This window comes from Oncorhynchus nerka, linkage group LG19, assembly GCF_034236695.1.
Source record: "Oncorhynchus nerka isolate Pitt River linkage group LG19, Oner_Uvic_2.0, whole genome shotgun sequence".
NCBI classification, from domain to species: Eukaryota; Metazoa; Chordata; class Actinopteri; order Salmoniformes; family Salmonidae; genus Oncorhynchus; species Oncorhynchus nerka.
Genome location: NC_088414.1, coordinates 9,549,218 through 9,571,476, shown reverse-complemented (window position 1 = coordinate 9,571,476; position 22,259 = coordinate 9,549,218). Strand labels below are relative to the sequence as shown.

General features: G+C 42.5%; 1 protein-coding gene across 3 annotated transcripts; it reads left to right on the top strand.

Moving 5' to 3' along the window:
- The first annotated feature begins 9,316 nt into the window (after nt 1-9,316).
- On the top strand, nt 9,317-21,251 carry LOC115147174 (tubulin-specific chaperone A-like). Of its 3 annotated transcripts, XM_065004697.1 has the most exons (5): nt 9,337-9,492; nt 11,506-11,677; nt 13,602-13,728; nt 18,641-18,727; nt 19,710-21,251. In XM_065004697.1, exons 2-5 carry the CDS (start codon nt 11,652-11,654, stop codon nt 19,788-19,790), a joined length of 321 nt encoding a protein of 106 aa, XP_064860769.1. In that variant the 5' UTR covers nt 9,337-9,492; nt 11,506-11,651; the 3' UTR covers nt 19,791-21,251. The 3 variants fall into 3 exon arrangements, with proteins under 3 accessions (XP_029545102.2, XP_064860769.1, XP_064860767.1); XM_029689242.2 differs by lacking the exon at nt 11,506-11,677 and having other exon boundaries at nt 9,317-9,492; XM_065004695.1 differs by lacking the exons at nt 9,337-9,492; nt 11,506-11,677 and having other exon boundaries at nt 11,939-13,728.
- Nucleotides 21,252-22,259: the final 1,008 nt, after the last annotated feature.

Sequence of the window (22,259 nt, the reverse complement as noted above, 5' to 3'; positions counted from 1 at the left end):
CCTGTTAGAGACTACTGGCTGGCTGGCTGGCTGGCTCTGAGTATGAGTGCTAATCAGAAAACACATTTCCACACATACACACAATCAGGCGTGGGCATACACACACACACACACACACACACACCTCTTCCTGTATGAGGGACCTGCGACAGAAATGGAAGTGTAGGGAGAGAGGGAGAGATGGAGCGAAGGAGAGATGAAGGGAGTGTAGGGAGAGAGGGAGAGAGGAGGGAGAGATGGAGCGAAGGAGAGATAGAAGGAGGGATAGAGGGAGTATAGGGAGCGAGGGAGAGATGGAAGGAGTGAGAGAGGGAGTATAGGGAGAGAGGGAGCGAGGGAGTGTAGGGAGGGCAGGAGCAACCAGCTGGGTTGTAGGAGTAATAAAGAAGGAGAATCAATAGGCCATGCAATGGAGCCAAGGTGCTGCCATTCATCATGCCGCCTCCCTGACTCCCATCATTCATCATGCTCAATGAGGCAGCAAATAGGAAAATGACTATTTGTATCAAACACATCTGCACTCATCCACCGAGGTATTTCATTCCCATTAACTCTCAGAGTAAAATACGCACAGGGTTCGGGCTTTTCTGTGTTGTTGTTGCTTGTGATTGTGTGTGTGTGTGTTTTCTTTGTGCTGTGGTGTGTGTTTTTGTTTGTACAGGTTGGCGGTGGAAAATGTATCTGGCAAAGAACACATTTATGGCTGTTTTTTTTGGTGTCGTTATGGAGGTACATTTTTACAAGGGCCTGCTCATCCCTCCAGACAACTATCCCTCCCCCAATTCCTTCCTCCTTCTCTGCCTCCCTCACCCCTTCCCCTTCCTCCTTCCCTCAGTCCCTCACCCTCCCTCCTACTCACCCACCACCCAGACCCACGCCCTAGTCATCTTTTATGGGCTGTCATTGGTGAGTTTTTGTGTATGTCTTTATCGCCGTCTATCCTTTCAACTCATCTCTGCTTTGTCTCCATGCACACACACACACACACACACACACACACACACACACACACACACGGCTGCTCTGTTTGCGTTTTGGGTTTGAGAGCACTGTAAGAATGGCTTGTATTATTCCAGGACAGCGTCTTCATGTCCTCAGCCTTATAAATCCCCCAGGCTGCCAGGTAAGACAGAGGTGCTTCTCTTCACCGCAGCCGCGGGAGGCAGGCAGGCAGGATGAGATGCAAATGTAGAGGGCTATCATCATTATAGAGTAATACCCCATGAAATGGCTGGATCATTACTGTCTATGGCAGCAACATTATCATCTACTAGCTTTATGGGCTGCTGGGGCGTGGTAGAGAGGCTGTATAGAAAAGAGAGATGGAGGTGTGTGTGTGTGTGTGTGTGTGTGTGTGTGTGTGTGTGTGTGTGTGTGTGTGTGTGTGTGTGTGTGTGTGTGTGTGTGTGTGTGTGTTACTATAAACCTTTGCATTAAGCCAGTGTTGTGCATTTTTATGCGTCTCCCCTGGTGGTAGTCCAGTCACATCAACAACAGCCACTGTTTTAATTGCGTTTCAAATTCTGATTAATGTGGACCATCTTCAAAGCAAAAACATAAACAACTGGATACTCATTAAAAAGAGAATTATGAGGCTGGAGAACATTTGTAAGATAATGGAAATATCAGCCAATGCTTTGCTTATAGCCGACACATTCAACCAAAAACGACATTCTCACATTTCAGCAATGAGGCAAAAATAACATTCCTCACACAATTTGACTAAAACAAGAATGTTTACAATGCTCACAAAGAAGTGACTGTGTTTCTGGCGTGCTTTCTAGATATATATATATATATAGAGAGAGGAAGGTTTGAGCTCAACACTTCTGCTATGTTATCTGTGCATGGACACACTTCACGATCGTGAATAAGTATTTGTCCAGACATGTAAACAAAGAGAGCAGATCCATCTTCTTGTCAGATTTGCTGAGCCTTATTACATTTCAAAACATGCCGCCAATTGCTACGTTCGCACATCAAATGCTTGTGTGTTCTCGCTGAGAGATTTACGCAATTGACTAGCCTTTTATTTCTTCACTTTAAAATAGTCCAGAAATGTGCAAGGTATTCTGAACTAAGTTTGCTCTAATTTGCTGGTGGTCAACTAAAAAAGGTAGAACAAATCTACTCCCTACAAAGTTCAATATCACTCCGCTGGAGGTAAGAATGTGTGTATTGCTGCCACCCACTACTACTATCAGTCATTCTAGCGGAGCGTGGAAGGGAATAGGCAGGGAAGGTTAATAGCACTGTAATTTAGGATTTAGTTGAACGAAAAATACTGTGATTTTGCAAATGACTGAAATTAGATTATTTATTGCCAATTACCCACACCTCACTTAGCCTGCTATGGCCTCGTTCACTACAGTGTCATTCATCGCAGTATGTTAAAAAGTAATTGAGGTTCCTAAGACCATTTAGACCACGGCATTTAAGAGCTGGCCGTATGCGGTTTTGAAACCACTTAACTGCACTGTAAGTGACCGTGTCTCTGCTCTGCCCCTATAACCATATAACGGCCTATACCTGCCTTCTCGCACATTAACCCTCCTGCAATGTAGCCAAGTCTAGAAGGACCGTAATTCAATCAAAATAGATCCGCGGGTTTTTCGGGGTGATAGAAAAACAACATTCCTTTTGTGCTGCGAGAAAAAGGATGTTTGCATTTTCCTGTTTATAATATTTTCACACAATAGTTTGATTATACCCAAACGTTCCAGAGAACCCGGAGTTCACATAAAATAGCTCAAATCGTGAAACCTAAAATCGATAGGCCCTACTATTTTGACACTTAAAAGTTCCACCTGACAAGACATTCTTGGCTTGACGCGAGAAAAGGCCCGCTTCACATAGCTTCACGGTGCGCACGCATTTCCCTCTTGATCGTGAGTTGAGATTGTCATGTTCCACTCCTCGCGCTTCTCCTCTTCCCGCTCTCATTCTCCTCCTCATCCACACTTGGCGACGTGCCTGCGCCCTACTTTCCAGTCGACTCCTCCGGGATCAGCCAGCCAAAGTCACAGGCTGCGGGAACAGACCTTTCAAATTCATAAAATTCATAGGATTTTTCACAAATGAATGAACACAATTTTATACCAATTTCCTCATTATGCAAATATGCAAAATATCACATTTAGGCCAATTACGGTCCCGCACAGTTCCAAATTCACCCGTTTAAGCCGTAATTGCAGAAACTATCAAATAATTACTGCAGCTAATTGGGGATATTTGTGACAGATACAACAAATTCTAACACAAATTAGGCCTACATTTTATTCAAGGAGCTTCTGAATGCCACTGCATTTTTTTGTTGTATTGAAGTCTAATTCAACTTAGGCTACATAGCTAACGAAGTGAATTGAGTGCTTGTTATCAAATTTGAACAACTCACAACGCTCTAATGCAGAATGATGAAATAAATAGGTTCAAGGTCTATACAATATTTTCCGGATTTCTTTCTTCGGCCTCTCTATTTGAGGAAAATTAGGCCATCCCCTGCTATGATTTTAGGTGTCATAGACCTCCCATCCGAGATCTGGCTGTCGTTAAAGCTGGTAAAAGATGATGGCCCACATTTTATTTTATAACCAAGTTATGGTTCCTCCTCTGAACCGGGCTTGCATGGATTTAACGGTGAAACGTAGTTGGCGTTTTTACACATATTTGGCAATTTGTTCAAAATTATAGCAAAGCTAATAATGGAAGAAGAAACAAGAGGCAACAGAACATACATACCCCCCACCACCACCACCACCACCACCACCACCACACACACACACACACACACACACACTTTACCTGAAAGCGCCGGTGTTGTGCGCTGCGCCGGGAAGGTCATTTTTGGACACGGACATCTATCCCACCTAACCAGCAGACACCAGCATTTATAACTGTCTGGCGGGTGACCTGTTAGCGGGTTATGGGTCTCCCCTCGGGCAGTGATTAGTTTAATCCAGGGGAATGGTTCTGGCGCTATGTAAACAAGACCAGGGCAGAATAAAGGCGGCCACCCAAGTGTAGCGCGGAGGTCTATTTGTCAGAGAACCTTCATAGAAAAAGTCGGCTGGATTGGAGAGTTGACATCTCTATTTTTACGCAGAGGGCACGAAGAGGCTCAGAGGGTAGACCGTTAGAGGACAACATTAACTGGGAGATATAGGCCTACCATCATTTTTTTTGTAATAGGCCTAGCAGTATGTTAAATGGGGAAAAACAACAACAATCAGTCATAGCCTAATGTGTTGTTAACCCCAAGGCTTGACATGTATGTAGGCCTGTATGCCCAAATAATCACGCGCTTGGATTTGACTGAGGCTCGAGGTAATAGGCCAAAGGTTTAACCGCCAATTTAAGAACTCAAAACTTCTCAAGCTGCAGGAGCATAAATCATCCTTTCACATATAGACATTTAAAAGCATGCACGTGCATTTTAATTCACCACCAAAGTCGCTAAGTAATTTCTAATTGAAAAATTACTGAGTTCTAATGAACTGAAATGTATTCTTAATGACTTAAGTGTTTGCATAGGTTCAGAAATTACTCTCTTCATTAGAAGGTACATTTTATTTTATTTGTTAGAAATATTTCAGATTTAGGCCTATTGAAATAAAACTGGATATTTGTCACTGCTTCTCAATGATCTAGCGTTGACTGATCTAGCGTTTTTTGGTATAGGTCAATAATTATAAATCCACTTTGATACTAATAGGAATAATTGTCCTTTGATTGACTTTTATAAAATGTAAATTTTCACTGCATTAATAATTTATATATATATATTTTAAAAAAATTTACTAACCATATAGACCAATATCCCCATGTTCCTCTTCAACCCAAAATACATTTAGGAAGAGAACACATTTTTATAAGTTATGTTTCACTGTGATGGGCCAAATTGTTCTACTTTATTTTGTGTTTCATTTTTATGGAGCTTGAGAGGAACCGGGCCAGTGGTCCCTCTATCCAGTTAGTCCATGACGTCTCAATAAAGCGCAGATAGGCTTACATGTCTTGTCCAATATCTGATATTACTGTTTCTGAGTCTCTCTCTCTCTCTCTCTCTCTCTCTCTCTCTCTCTCTCTCTCTCTGTCTCTGTTTCTTGGGGTGTCAATGCGTGCAGACTCCAATCCTCTTCCTCTTCCTCTTCCCCCTCCCCCAGTCCAGACCGCGCGGCGCTTGGCCCTTATGGAGAATCATTCTGGGAGTGAATAGAGATGAAGGAGGGGATATTAAGTGACTCTATATAACATCCAGGACACAATGACGGAGTGATTGATGGCGGACAAAGTGGGAACAGCAGGACAGGGGGACCCTTGGAGACAGCGCACGCTGTCAACACGCGGGGAAAAAAGGAGGAGAGGAGAGAGGGAGGACAGGGGAAAGAGGAAAAAACGCATCTCAGGAGGGGCAGGCAGGCAGGCGCGTCCTGGCGGAGTTTGCAGTCTATTTGTATGAGTAATCAGCCCCCCCTCTCTGTCAGCCGTGTTTACTCACTGATTTTCTCAACAAGACAGGCATTGACACTGGATGGATGGGGCTAATCCGCCACAGAGAGGGACGGCTCTGCCGAGGTTACAGGTCTGAGATAGAGCACCACCGACACACTCCCCTCACCTAATCTTCCGGCAAATATTTATCACTATCAATTTGGCTGACTCCCTGACATTAAAATACCGCGTATAGATAACCTCTTGCTGGGAGAATCGATCGGGTTCCAGTCAGCCCAGCAGCCAGCCAGCCAGCCAGGCAGTTGGCTCTCACTATCAGGCCGCTGTGGAGGGAGGGAGGCCGGGGAGAGGGGAAGAAAGAGAAGGTCACTTAGAGAAGCATGGAAGACAAACGCCCAGATGAAACAGGTCACCCATGCTGCTTTGTCGTTAACAAGGGGAGTATGAAGAGAAAGCCGTGGCCTGCATTTTAATTCGATGGAGTGATTATATTCTAAAGATAGGCTATAATGTAGCTCACAGTTGTATTGAAATTGGTAGGCTATCATTATTATGTGTTTGTCTTTTAAACAGATGGTGGTTGATATTCAAATTAACACTTTTTTAAATTTTCGTGGCTGCGGGTCATGAAATGTATGTTATTCACCTGTCATATCTCCAACTTTACTTACTCTGAAGTAGATAGAGAGGGAATTAGAAGGAGAGAGAGGGAGAGAGAGCAGTAGACGAGAGAAGAGAGGGGAGGAGGGACATCGAGAGATAAACAACAGCAGGTGCCAGTGTCCTCGCGGCTCCACGGGCAGATGCGTCATGTGCGCGTGCATACAGCTGATTTGCTCGTCCCCTTCCCTTCGCTCTTTCTCTCTCTCTCTCTCTTCCTCTCTGTCCCTCTCTCTCGCTAATTGGCCTTCCACGTTCATACACACAATCTCACTAATTTCACATTTGCTATTCCTGAGGTATTCCGAGGCACCCTCAGTCACCGCGGACTCCATCAACGATTTTTCAGATAAATTAGCTGCTTTGTTTGATAATCAGATCTCCGTGATTCAGTCTAGTAGTTCCCCTTACCGAATATGTGCCCCCGCGCTAGCAAACGAGGACGAGAACACACACACACAAACACACACACCGCATCAATATAAACGTATACAATAATAAAATATATTTCCTCTTACAAACACCAAGGTAAGAGCAGGCTTATCTTTAGGCCTAGGCCTACCCAACATCCCATCCCATAATAATGCAGCAGGGTATTGGTTGCAGTGCTGGAGTCTGCATACCTGCACGTTTGTAAAAACCACTGTCCGTGGTGCTGAAATGATTGGCAGTAACACCGCAAGATTAGGCCAATGTACTGTATCTGACAAACATTGTACATTCCAATGTCAGGGGTTTGTAGAGCTACAGAAAAATGTATGGTTAGGTATTTATTTTTTAATATCGCATCATGTCAATGCTGTAGGCTAGACCAATGCGTGTGGGGTGAATAAGTAGGTCTATCTTTTATTTTTTTGTTGCTTTACTTCACATAAATCTTGATGGCTAAACACACACACACACACCGCACTGCACACACAACGCATTAGAAAACTCCAAAGTCATCCAGTTTGCTCTAATCATTACAATTAGTCCTGAATTATCACCGGACTCTGACAGACGTTCCTTGTAACTCTCTTTTATTTCCACCCCGTGCTAATCAGCCACTCTCATTACAAACGCTGATTAAACTGCAAATTACCCAGCAGTGGCCCCCTTCCGCGCCTACCAGCGCCTCGCTCAATATCAATTAAGTTTAGCAGCCCGTCTGTAGTCTCCCAGCGCTTCCAAATGCTTGATAGTGCCACTTATTAGTTTGGAAAACTCGGAAAATACCAATAATCAACGGTCATGGAGCTAGAGGGAAAACCGCCAACGGATTTTTTTTCTCTTCGCCCCTTGCAGTTTGAATAGATTAGGCCTACTGTAAGGCCTGGCTATTCGACCTTTGACCTTTTTTCTAGAGCTTTCCCTGTTTTTTTGTTGTTGTCGCTTATTGGAACCATGTACCAAGCATGCTGCAGGCCTCAGGTAATAACCACCGTCACCTGCACGTACGAGCACGCGCGCGCGTTCCATTTGTCTCTTGTCCATTTTTGAAATCTCCCAAAACGTGTCAAGTGCAAGGGAGGAAAAATGTATTCGACAAGGTAATATCTCTGGCTTTTTGGAGTCACTTTTGAAAATAATGAATCGCATTAAGGCATGACAAATCTAAAATCTTACATCATTAGGTCGTTACAGAGGAAGAGGGAATGGATACAGTTTTTTTCGCTGGCTTTAACCTCTGTAGTCTGCTGGAACAGAAGTTAATCATGGCTGATTTTATTTATTTATTACATTAGATAAAGATTTCCTAATAAGACTATAATTATTTCTCTCTCTCTCTCTCTCTCTCTCTCTCTCTCTCTCTCTCTCCCTCACCACATGTAAACCTGTCCAACCGGTGGAAGTGGACATGATGGAGGGATTGAGGCACAACCTAATTTTGTTTCCTCTGAATCGTGGATTGTTTTTGACCACAATCATTTGTAATAATCTAATTATACCAGTGGTTTTGATTGCGATTGTATTAGGCTACAACAATAACAATTGTGATTATAAAGACTTCAGGCCTATTGTCTATAACGACCTTTTGCGAATGTACTTATTACTATGTAGGCTAACAGTGCTATTGTTACATTATTATTTGTAGTAACCTCGCATAATTTAGTTTTTTTAATGCTTTCACGAAACGACGATAGTCTTATAGCAAATAAAGCCTAGCAGTTGTAGTAATATAAATAGTAAATTCTTATTATAATTGATCATGATAATTATCACGAGCCTTCGAATGGATACCGTAAAACAATGACGAGTTATCAGAACAGATTTTGCATTCATGATACTGTTCTTGCACGTCCTCAAATGATTTTACTTATATTCTGTGTCAAAAAATGATACAATGGGTTAAAACATGCAGGGGGTATATTTGAGTGACTTCTCTGCAACTGTTAAACAATTAAACAAATAGCAGAACATACATTACGATAACATATTGCATTGAAGGGTTTGGAGAATTGGTCCTTTGTAATATACGTTACGCTAGAACTTGTGGCTGCTGTTGGTGAAATATAGACAATGCAGCTATTCAATTATATATACGTTTGAAATGTGTGGCCTATAGATCTTAAACGGCACGCATTGCGACTGTATAGAGGCTATGAAACAAGATTTGCTGACGTGCTTGCATTTGTGATGCAAGTCAAGGGGACCTTGAGGAATGCTATGAAATTAAATGATTTTTCATGGATACCACAAATCAATAGCAGACGAGGACACAGAGATTCAAATGGAATCTAATGGGCTGTTTTGGAAGACAAACACAACCATTTGTTTATGCCCCAACTAATCAACTAGCCGCGCCAACAAATAAATGTATGGTGTATCTTGACTTTTAAGGTTCTCAGACTGAGGGCTTTGAACATCTCGGCTGTAGAATCTAGAATCTATACAGTTAAGGCGAATTCGTTGTTACAATAATTTACATGACACATATAAACTTAGCCTTTGAACAAAGCTCACGAGGCAACATGGAAGCAACCCATGCGCAATGCGTAATAATTCAGCAGTTTAAAGTTTCGCTATTGCATCTCCATACTAACATTATATAGATGGGTTTTAAAAATCGCCGTCCATGATGCTGAAATGCTCAGCCTCAACACATGTACAGCGCACATACACACACGCACACGCACACACACACACAAAAGCCCAAACCCCAAAACTAGGGGTTTGGGATTAGGCCTAAATCCATCTGCTCAAAAATGCCCACCTCCTCTCCCGCGGTACACAGTGCGCATGCCCAGGATCTCATGAGCGATATTGTTGTGCTGTGTTGGATAGCAACCGTTTCACAGTATTTAAGTAAACTAGTACTTTATTGTGTCGTTTAAGAATATCAGTTAACATGGCAGATCCAAGAATACGACAGATTCAAATCAAGACTGGCGTTGTTAAGCGGTAAGTGCAGTTTTTTTAACTAATACAATCTTAAAAGATAGCAGGCTAGCTAGTTAGCTTGCTAACTGACTAACATGCTACACCCACTAGGCCGTGGATACCTACGGATCGAGACAGAAGTCAGGCTGGGCGTCGAGAACACTTCGCCGGTATAGATTTAACTATACACCGGTACTTTAGGGAGGTGCATGTATTGTCAATCAAAATAAGGCAGTAGCAAGGACATAGGAACCTGTACTCCATAACATATTTAAATATACATTGTATGTTGTTGAATGACATTTTCGCCTTTTTATACAATGTTTTAACCATTTATAGTAAGTGCGTGTGTCACGTTAGCAAGTCATCCCGGTTGTGTTGCCTATCACGGTAAAGTAAAGCGGCTAGCATACAAGCTAGCATGCAACGTACGTTTGCATTCTCTTCTCGACAATTTATTAAGGATGCAAATCTGATGTTATGACAACCCCTCATGTACTGTTGGCCTACTTTTTAAAATTGTTTTAATGTATCTTATTATTTTCTATGTACATCTTGCTCAGGCCTTTTGTTGCGAATAAAAAAACAAAAAAACAACTTTGGCATTCTCTTGGCTGGTGCGCAATAAGCAGTTTTCTCTTGTCGTCTCTGTCTGAGGTGCGAGCGATGCACTCATCAGAGCCAATAGACCAGGCTTTGCTAGCTAAGTTTTCAAGTGAATGTAGGCTAAAGGCCTGTTTATGGTCAGTGACTGTGCAATTGTAAACATAAGCCTCAATGCAGGCATTTGATGCACTGCAGCTGATTTTCTGCAAAGCTCATTCTCATCTCAGCCAGGTTCTTTTTTGTTGACAAGGCAATCAGTTTGAGCTTAGAGTTGCACAATTAGGCCCTTGCTGCAAGTGACCGATGTTTTCCCTGACAGGGCATTCCGTTGCTACAGTCCAACATCTGACCACAATCTGTTATTTATTTCGGAAGGACAGAACAAGAATGTCATATTTTAATACATGTTCTCCTGAAAGCTGTTCAAGAGCTTCTATTCATCGAGAGATTCCCACACAACACTGGACATCATCCATATATACATCCATAAATAGAATAGTTGGCCTAAGCATGGAAAGGATTTAGTTGTTGTTGCTCTCTCCCTCTCTCATCACCTCCAGGTTCGCTCCCTCCGTGGCCCTTTGTGTAAATGTGCTATCGATTGTGTTTTGATTAGGGTCACATTACTAACGGGCTCCCTGATGATTGTGGGTAATGGCGCTGGCGGCTGAGACTTCTCCCTCAGAGGGTGACGTCACAGACAGGGTGTCTGATGTAGTGGGGAAACTGCAGGCCCGCCGGTGTAATGAGAGGTGGTGCTTTATCAAGTTGGTTCAAACGCATCTCCATTCTAGAATGGCTGCATTTCCATTCTAAAACGTCTCTATTCTCATTCCTTCCCATGCGGCCCCATTCGGAATAGGTTGACTTCATCATCGGTTGTCCTAGGAATGGTATATTTCACTGAGGCAAATTAAGTAAGGAGAGATCCATTACCCATTCAGCAGCTGGGGCCTGTAGCATGACCTTGGCATTGGAACCTGCAGCCTCTGTTCAAGGTCAGATGGAACAGACTGCCTTTTCTCTCTTTTTGTCTGTTTCTCGTGTAATTCTGTACCCTACTATGTCCTTCTGTCTGTCCTTTCCCTCTTTCTCTCGTGTCCCCCTCCCTCTCTTTCATTCTCACTCTCTCTTTCTCCCCCTCTCTCATTCCTTATGTGTTATTAGCAGCTCCCTGTCCGCTCTCTCCCAGTAAGGCCTGTTCCATTGGCTTTGTGGCGTTGTACATTCCAGTCAGTGCCTCCTCTCTGCCCTAGCGAGGCGGATGCCCTTAATAAAATGACAACAGTAATTTGGCTTTGTCATTCGGGCCTTGGCATAGGGCTAGGCCGGTGCTCAAAAATGCAGTGCTGCCGGAGGAGGAGGAGGAGGAGGAGGCGGCCGAATGTGTGTCGGATCTCTAATTCCCTTTTTTTCCTTATTTTCCAGAGAGATGCCTTTTCCATTAAGTCCTGGGTGGCAGGTCTATTTAAAACCAGCCACGACGACCCCACCCCTCATTCACACACGCACACACACAGCCAGCGTTTCCAAGACCCTGCCGGAGAGAAATAAGAAATGAACATCGGGACTGGATGAGAGGAAGAGGAGGATTGACGGGGTGGGGGTGGACATTTAGTTATTAGACTGTCCTTCAGTTTTATTCAAATAATTTCAATCCCCCTTTCTTTTCCTTCCTCTCTTCCCCTCTCTCTTGTTGCTGCCTTCTCTCCATCCAAATAACCTCAGAGGTGACATCCTTACTGTGTACAGCCTGAGAGAGAGGAGAGGAGAGGAGGAGCGCTCCTCTGCTGTTCCTTGTTGCATATGCCGCCCGTTTAAACAGCGTCTTGATGGAAACGTATTAAAATGAACGGTAATTGACATAAAATATGACAGAGTGCCGTTGGCTTCCTCGGCTAAGCAAGGCGCCACGGCAACACTGAGGGAGAGGGTGTTTCTGGGTAATGTGCCTGATTAATGAAGGATCACTCACACACACGAACCAACGCACACAGCTGATTTTATGAAAAATGAATTCCGCGTCGTCATCCCGACAAGCAAAGCTGCAGCCGGAAAAAGACTATTAGTCAGGAATCATTATCAATAGTGATATTTTCAAACTCCATTATGCCAATCAGGATCTGAATTTATTTAATAGATTTAGTTCCATTTGTCCCGTAATTGATAAATAATCAAAATGTATCAATGTACTCAAACCCATTTTCACTAACAATCAAGGAAAAGTGGTCCATTTACCACATGACTTGGTCCAAATTAGGGACTAAATTGATGATCAATTAATCGTAGAAAGGGCCAGTAGAGTGTGTGTCCTGCCAGAAGTGGCAGTTAAATGGAGAGCGTGGTGATCAGGCAGAGGAGGAAGGCAAGGCGCTGTACTGTAGTAGATCCACAGATAACCAACACACAGACGACATTGTTACATTATACCCATGCTGTACACATCTGGGACCAATGGGACAAAATGGTCAGGACTATTTTTGTTGTTTGTTTGACCATTACTTTACCTGGTGGTAAGTTGAATGAGAACTCCTCCTCATTCCTATTTGACATCTTGGGGCCTGAGTTTGTACAGCTTTGGGTTTTAGGTGTTGTTTTTAACATCATCGAGCGAATGTTGTTCACCCACACCAGACCGATCAGGACACACAGGTTGAAATATCCAAACGAACTCTGAACCAACTATATTAATTTGGGGACAGGTCGAAAAGCATTAAACATGTATGGAAATGTATCTAGCTAGCTTGCTGTTGCTAGTTAATTTGCCCTGGGATATAAACATTGGGTTGTTATTTTACCAGAAATGCACAAGGTCCTCTACTCCGACAATTAATCCACAGATAAAATGATAAACCGGGTTTGTTTGTAGTAATCTCTCCTTCAGGTTTCTTCTTCTTCTTTGGACTTTATATGGCGGTTGGCAACCAACTTTGAGGTGCATTACCACCACCAACTGGACTGGAGTGTGGACCTCAGTTCATCTTTCAATCACCCACGTGGGTATATGCCCCTAAAATCCAATGAGGAGATGGGAGAAGCGGGACTTGTAGCGAGTCAAGCATCACAAATAGAACCAAGTTCTATTTTAACGCCTGACTAAGCGGACGCTCGTTGACGAGCTCGAGCCTTGTGGTCAGAATGTTATTTAGCCTTTCTCCATTGCCAAGCTAGTCCATCCACCTGTCAGGGGTGGCATATCAAGAAGCTGATTAAACAGCCTGATCATTACACAGGTACACCTTGTGCTGGTGACAATAAAAGGCTACTATAAAATGTTGTTTTAGAGGATTTGGCAGTACGTCCAACCGGCCTCACAATCGCAGACCACGTGTTACCATCATCTGAGACCAACCACCCAGACAGCTGATGAACCCGAGGAGTATTTCTGTCTGTAATAAAGCCCTTTTGTGTGTGTGGGGGGGGACTCATTCTGATTGGCTGGGCCTGGCTCCCCAGTGTGTTGATTTGTTTTTGTACGTTTGTAACTACGCTGTGCTGTGTCTTGTCTGTTATTGTCTTCCCAGGCTGGTGAAGGAGAAGGTCATGTACGTCAAGGAGACCAGGCAGCAGGAGGAGAAGATCGAACGACTGAAAGCAGAGGCCTGCGACGAAGAGGCCGACGAAGAGGCCAAGTATGTCATCAAGAAACAGGTGGGTGACAACTCGGCAGAATAAGTAGCCTACATGAAGTTGTAAAAACATGCTTTACATATACAAACACTTTACATTAAGTTGTAAAAACATGCTTTACAGAGGACAACATATACAAACACTTTACATTAAGTTGTAAAAACGTTTTACAGAGGCCTACATATACAAACACTTTACATTAAGTTGTAAAAACGTTTTACAGAGGCCTACATATACAAACACTTTACATTAAGTTGTAAAAACGTTTTACAGAGGCCTACATATACAAACACTTTACATTAAGTTGTAAAAACATGCTTTACAGAGGCCTACATATACAAACACTTTACATTAAGTTGTAAAAACATGCTTTACAGAGGCCTACATATACAAACACTTTACATTAAGTTGTAAAAACATGCTTTACAGAGGCCTACATATACAAACACTTTACATTAAGTTGTAAAAACATGCTTTACAGAGGCCTACATATACAAACACTTTACATTAAGTTGTAAAAACATGTTTTACAGAGGCCTACATATACAAACACTTTACATTAAGTTGTAAAAACGTTTTACAGAGGCCTACATATACAAACACTTTACATTAAGTTGTAAAAACGTTTTACAGAGGCCTACATATACAAACACTTTACATTAAGTTGTAAAAACATGCTTTACAGAGGCCTACATATACAAACACTTTACATTAAGTTGTAAAAACATGTTTTACAGAGGCCTACATATACAAACACTTTACATTAAGTTGTAAAAACGTTTTACAGAGGCCTACATATACAAACACTTTACATTATGTTGTAAAAACATGCTTTACATATACAAACACTTTACATTAAGTTGTAAAAACATGTTTTACAGAGGCCTACATATACAAACACTTTACATTAAGTTGTAAAAACATGCTTTACATATACAAACACTTTACATTAAGTTGTAAAAACGTGCTTTACATATACAAACACTTTACGTTAGGTTGTAAAAACGTGCTTTACATATACAAACACTTTACGTTAGGTTGTAAAAACGTGCTTTACATATACAAACACTTTACGTTAGGTTGTAAAAACATGCTTTACATATACAAACACTTTACATTAAGTTGTAAAAACGTGCTTTACATATACAAACACTTTACATTAAGTTGTAAAAACATGCTTTACATATACAAACACTTTACATTAAGTTGTAAAAACGTGCTTTACAGAGGCCTACATATACAAACACTTTACATTAAGTTGCTTTTAAAGCTGTGTAGTTATACTACATATATGTCATACTATTGTAACTACGTTGTATTAAGTTCATTATGATTTAGCAACTGATTTGTGATTGCATATTCATGGATTTGGAGCCATTTTTGTTATTACACAAGATAATACAATGTTGCTACCCACTTGGTTACTACACAGGAAAGAGTCGGCCTGATAAAGTAACGCATACAAATAATCTTGTCCTCCGATGAGGTGCGTGCTTTTGGTACCGTTTTATTTGGCATTCTAAATGACCTGTTGTGTTTTTCCTCAACTTTTTCTTTGTCACCTTCGTGGCTAAATGTGTAGAAGCGTTCTAATGTGTTTTAACACGCCTATTGTAAAAGAGAAGTACAGTAGAGAACGGATGATGCCAGTAGCCCTACATTCACTGTAATGAGGTCAGCGTAGTATCATTATGAAGAATTAGGCTTGGGGGAGGTTTAGTGATTTAGTCATTAAACCATTTCTGATTTAATGACGTTATGTAACTTTGGAGGAGTTTGATAATTACTGCCACATGCTGGTAATTTACAGCCGCTAGGAGAGCGCTGGCCCATATCCTCGTCTGCTCCCTCCCTCTTCCTCGCTCCCTCCTATATTTTCCCTGCTTAGAGTAGAATGAGTGAGGGATGAGAGGCTGTTAGAAGATAAAGACCCAGGGTGACCTCTGTCCCTTGTGTGCCCTACCTCATAACCTTTGTTTTCATCTCAGCTATTCCTGGGATTTTACACCTTTGTGGAGGGGATCATCTGTAACGGTTTCATGCCCAATGGACAACTGGTTCTACTCTTGCAGTATGCACATTAGATAGCTCGTGTACATCTGAAATCAGAGTCAAATAAACACCGCTTTTTCAACTGTCTTGTGTTCCCCCCCCCGCTGCAGAATGACAAGTTCTCTGGTTCGACCCGTTGTTAGGTTTGTTCATTTAGTGTGGATCGGTGAGGGAGCTTTAGGTCTGGGGGGGGGGGGGGGGGCGTCCCACATGGCATCCTATTTCTTATATAGTGCACTACTGTGGGAATAGGGTATACAGTGGGGCAAAAAAGTATTGAGTCACCAATTGTGCAAGTTCTCTCACTTAAAAAGATGAGAGGCCTGTAATTTTCATCATAGGTACACTTCATCTATGACAGACAAAACTAGGGAAAAAATCCAGAAAATCACATTGTAGGATTTTTAATGAATTTATTTGCAAATTATGGTGGAAAATAAGTATTTGGTCACCTACAAACAAGCAAGATTTCTGGCTCTCACAGACCTGTAACTTCTTCTTTAAGAGGCTCCTCTGTCCTCCACTCGTTACCTGTATTAATGGCACCTGTTGGCACCTGAACTTATCAGTATAAAAGACACCTGTCCACAACCTCAAACAGTCACACTCCAAACTCCACTATGGCCAAGACCAAAGAGCTGTCAAAGGACACCAGAAACTAAATTGTAGACCTGCACCAGGCTGGGAAGACTGAATCTGCAATAGGTAATCAGCTTGGTTTGAAGAAATCAACTGTGGGAGCAATTATTAGGAAATGGAAGACATACAAGACCACTGATAATCTTCCTCGATCTGGGGCTCCACGCAAGATCTCACCCCGTGGGGTCAAAATGATCACAAGAACGGTGGGCAAAAATCCCAGAACCACACGGGGGGACCTAGTGAATGACCTGCAGAGAGCTGGGACCAAAGTAACAAAGCCTACCATCAGTAACACACTACGCCGCCAGAGACTCAAATCCTGCAGTGCCAGACGTGTCCAGGCCTGTCTGAAGTTTGCTAGAGAGCATTTGGATGATCCAGAAGAAGATTGGGAGAATGTCATATGGTCAGATGAAACCAAAATATAACTTTTTGGTAAAAACTCAACTTGTCGTGTTTGGAGGACAAAGAATGCTGTTGCATCCAAAGAACACCATACCTTCTGTGAAGCATGGGGGTGGAAACATCATGCATTGGGGCTGTTTTTCTGCAAAGGGACCAGGACGACTGATCCGTGTAAGGAAAGAATGAATGGGGCCATGTATCGTGAGATTTTGAGTGAAAACCTCCTTCCATCAGCAACGGCATTGAAGATGAAACGTGGCTGGGTCTTTCAGCATGAGAATGATCCCAAACACACCGCCCGGGCAACGAAGGAGTGGCTTCGCAAGAAGCATTTCAAGGTCCTGGAGTGGCCTAGCCAGTCTCCAGATCTCAACCCCATAGAAAATCTTTGGAGGGAGTTGAAAGTCTGTGTTGCCCAGCAACAGCCCAAAAACATCACTGCTCTAGAGGAGATCTGCATGGGGGAATGGGCCAAAATACCAGCAACAGTGTGTGAAAACCTTGTGAAGACTTACAGAAAACGTTTGACCTCTGTCATTGCCAACAAAGGGTATATAACAAAGTATTGAGAAACTTTTGTTATTGACCAAATACTTATTTTCCACCATAAAAAATCCTACAATGTGATTTTCTGGATTTTTTTTCTAATTTTGTCTGTCATAGTTGAAGTGTACCTATGATGACAATTACAGGCCTCTCTCATCTTTTTAAGTGGGAGAACTTGCACAATTGGTGGCTGACTAAATACTTTTTTGCCCCACTATGTATGTGTATGTATGTATGTATATGTATGTATATATATATATATATATGTGTGTGTGTGTGTGTGTGTGTGTGTATATATATATATATATATATATATATATATATATATATATATATATATATATACATACACACACACCAGGTGTAGGTTAGTGGTGGGACTGGGAGAGCAGATTGATTATAGTAGGAGATGGTCAGGTTGAAGGGCAGGATGGATGGACGGATTAGAGGTTTTCATTGTAATAGAATCAATAGGCTTCTAAGTGTAGTCTTTATCCTGCTGCTGCTGATGGGATCATTCCACTGCACTGGTACTGGGTACTGGTACCACTCTCCCACCTCACTGTGTGTGTCACAGCCTGTGTGTCTCTCCACCTCACCACTGGAGTTTCTTAGAAGTGTGTCTGACTCCTCTGTGCTTTTTAGGATGCCAGTCAGGGGAATTCCCCATTCGCTTTGCCTGTTGAGACACTCAGTTCTGCCTGAACCTCGGGCTCTAACTCCGCTTCCCCACAGGCGTAGCAATACCTCTCCATGCCTGATCACCGTAGTGCTACCTACCCTGGGCGTAGTAATACCTCTCCATGCCTGATCACCGTAGTGCTACCTGCCCTGGGCGTAGTAATACCTCTCCATGCCTGATCACCGTGCTGCTACCTCTCTGCTTTACTCTTCTCCACTCACCCAGGTGTGCCGGAGGCAGAGCGAGGCGAGGACCCCTGCTGCTGCCCAACTCCCTGCCCGATCAATAACTCAATAAAAAATGTCACACAGGCAGAGAGCTTGTTGTGGGACGTTAACCTTAACACAGCGTATGTGGGATACTAAACCAAGACATTGCCTATTGCCAGGAACGACACAGTGGTGCTACTGAAGCTGTAACGGGTTGTTTTTCAACCTTTTAATACATTAAGTTCTAAAGCAGTGTTTCTAAACCTTGTTTGTACTATGGTTCTTCTGCTTGGAGGAGCCCTCGAAGAAAATCGAACACACACAACTGATATGCTTGTAAATGGTGTAGATGATGGTGCTGATGAGTAGTATGTGTTGTGCTGTCTCTGGGTTCCAGTTGGAGGTGCTACAGGAGTCCAAGATGATGATTCCAGACTGTCACAGGCGTCTGACCATAGCACACGCAGACCTGTCCCAGATACTAGTAAGAACAGCTCTGTTTTCTTTCAGGGGAAAAAAATAAAAATAAAATAAAATCACATGGGAGCAATCCTAGGGCAACAGTGGCCAAGATGGACTCTGTTGGGAAGGAAGAAACGTTAAGAGGAACCGGACTCTGGAGGTGGAGCCAATCCTCCTTGGTCTTGGTTGCTACAGGTTTATCCGGGTGTTAATAGTTTGGGCTTCCGTGTCGGGAGTGTGATTTTCAGTGGCACTCTCATCATGCAGGTGCGTGTGACTGTCTGTAGTGTTGTCTATCCTGACAGATCTAAGAAGCCAGAGAAAGGAACATGCACCCTTCTTCCACACACATGCATGTCTCAGGGTCCTCACAATTAGCAGAGAGCAGGAGTCAGGCAGCCGTGGCCTCGGTGAGACACACGTGCAGAAAGAGGCGGAAGGGAGAGAGGAAATCACAGATGACTCCTCTGAGGGAGGGTGGGGAGACGTGACAGTGACTTGTCCCTCTCCACCTCACACCAAAATCCCCTCTCACCCACCTCAACCCCTTCCCGCACGCACGCACACACACTCATTACAGTTCATTAGCAGTTCTGTCACTGCGGTGGGCCACCATAGGAACCCAGCAGCACTCGATTAGCACAGATGTGACCCACACACACACACACACTCTCTCACACATCCACCCACACACACACTCTCTTCTGCACTGACTAGAAATGTTACACTGTGGAATCAACGTATGCAGATTGTTAATGTACATTTTTATTTAAATTGACTATGTAAGGGACGTGTTAGAAAAACAGGTTTTGTATGATCATTTGGTGAATAGCCACGTGATTGGACCGTGGACTTTTCATGGCTAGGTTAACTATGGGTTGATTGTGGACTGTAAGTTAGATTTGGTGTTATGCTATTTGAAGGGTTAGTCATTTTTTTAAAAGTTGTGTGTATGTGATGGGGTTAGTATTGATATCCTGTATGTGCTGTGTGTGTTTTTTCAGGAAACGGAAGAGGACTTGGCTGAAGCAGCGGAGTACAAAGAGGCCAGGACCGTATTGGATTCAGTGAAGCTTGAAGGATGATGCTCTCACTCTCTTAACGCCTCACTTAGATGTCCATTCCGTTCGTCTGGGCTTGTTTGGAATCACAGTCAAACAGAATCCTTCAGCACTTATTTTTCTCGCTCTTTTTTTATTTTTTTTTAACTTAAAAAACTTCTTTTTTTTTGTTGACTTATTTCTACAGTTTGAGAACAACGTGTCGTCTGATCTGGACATCCTTCTCTGGAGTGCACACTCTCACACAAGCAGCAAATGAACACTTCTCTTCTTGTTCTTACCACGGTGGATTTGCTTGGCTTCCACCGTGCAGCTGCAAATGAAGCCTGATTGGGTTGTTTATCTCGTATTCAAGCTATTGTACTTTAGCGTCTTGCATCAAGCGATTTAGAAGTGTTCCTCAATTTGTTGATTTGAGCATAGATTGTTCTTTATGATAACTGATACAATATTTAGTATGTATGTATTGTCTCATAACAAGCAAGGTGTCACCAGTGAACATAATTATAGAACCAAAGAATTTAACAAGAGGAGAGCTAGCTAAACCGTTATCACATAACATCCATCCTATTGTCTGTGTGGGGTTTGATGGAGAGAGAAATGTAGCACTGTTTTTGACATGGTTAGTGCTATCTGGGAGCCTTGGGCTGTCCCTACCATAGCCCCTTATTATAAACCATGTTCAATTTCATCTTCAATGGTGTAAGGATGGCCCAAGGATCCCAGACAGCAAGGACCGTTTTGGCATCACTCCGCTGGTAAATAACATCCATGCGGCCTAGTGACATCATCAGCACTGTCATCACCAACTGGACATAGCCTGTCACATCCACTGTATAAGCATGGGGTACACTTGGACACACTATTTTCAGCCACTACGATACAGCTACGACCAGAATGTGATTTTCGTAGCAGGTTTTGAGAGCATTTTCCTAATTTTCCTAATCTTCATCAAATGATCTTAAGCTGCTACGTGAATTATCTTAACCTTCTGTGTAAGATCTAACACGCTACGAAAAAAATCACTTCCGGTCGTAGCTGTCTCGAAGCAGCGTGAAAATAGTGTTGTTTTTTTTTTCATATAGGCGTAGACTGTTTGCCGAATGACCAGTAAAGCATAGTTGTTGGGCATCAAATCACTTATTATTTTGGTCCACAAGTGTAGACTTTTAAAAACTATATTATTCAATATTTTATTTGGGTTAACATATATAGTTTTTATGTTCCACTATGGAATTGTCCAAATTGTTTATTTTTACTGGACCATAAAATGTAGGCCTATCCATAGACCCACCAGATAGAGGAAACACCTATGGATCATATAAATACTATTATCCCAAAGGTAAACTAAACTATGCTTGAAGATGTTCAATGTAGGCTATATGTTTTTATAGCCGACAAAAAACATGTATTAGGTTGTGCTCATGTTAAGCCTGTTAATAACATTGGATATGAATAATATAATTGATTAAATGTTCAAACAAATCTCATGGCCTATAATTTCTTTCCGAATAAATTCAGACTATTTCGAGGTTAAGGCATCCAAGACACATGAATGCCAGTCTAATAATACAAGACAAAAAAACCTGACTGGGCAGACATTAAGAGTTGGCTTGATCCTTATTTTACAGATTTCGATAATTATCGGGATCGCCCCGAAGTCTCATTATCGCCCTAATGAGACGCGCGCCTCTCCGTGACATCCAGCCTATCCATCTCGTTAAGGAAATCGCTCTTCAATGCTGATTATTTTATTTGGAACCATAATTATATTTCTTTCGGATGACTCACGGTCTAATCGAGTCCTCGCATAGGGCAGCGGCGCTAATTGAACCATGAGATGCGGTGGCGGGCCGCAGGCGCTACCTGGATATGTGGGCGAAGGACGCGTGTTAGCGTTTTTTTGTCATGGGTCTTGTTCTGGAGGCAGCTTACAGAGTGGCCATTACCTGGCACAGCCACAAAGTCATAAAAAAGCCCAACCTTTACCCTAACCTGCTAACCGTATATGTCTAACAATATACTCAAAAAAAGAATGTTCTGGAAGGGCCAACAAGGGTTTTATGCTTTGTTCATATATGCCACTCTTTAAGGTTTAATATAGAACCGAAATTGGTTCCATAGAGAACCCTATATATATGGAACCCAATGGTTCTAAAATGGAGCCAATTTTAGTTCAGTGAAGAAGAACCCCCTACAGAAGGGTTCTATATAAAACCTTTAGGGGTGCCATAAATGAAGCAAGCAATATAACCCTTTTTGGTTCTATCCAGAACCTTTTTTTCCTAAAAGTGTAACCTTAAATCAAGACCAAAAAGCACATTTTTGTTTTCTTGAATGTAAGGGAAATCGCTCAGTTCTGCCTCCAGGACAAGACTCATAACAATAAACGTCAACCTGCTGAAGGATGCGGCAAGGCGACGCACCTGATGGATGGAGCCCTTGCGCGCACCGCGCCTCTCTATTTCCTCGCTCCTCTCTCCTCCCCAGAGC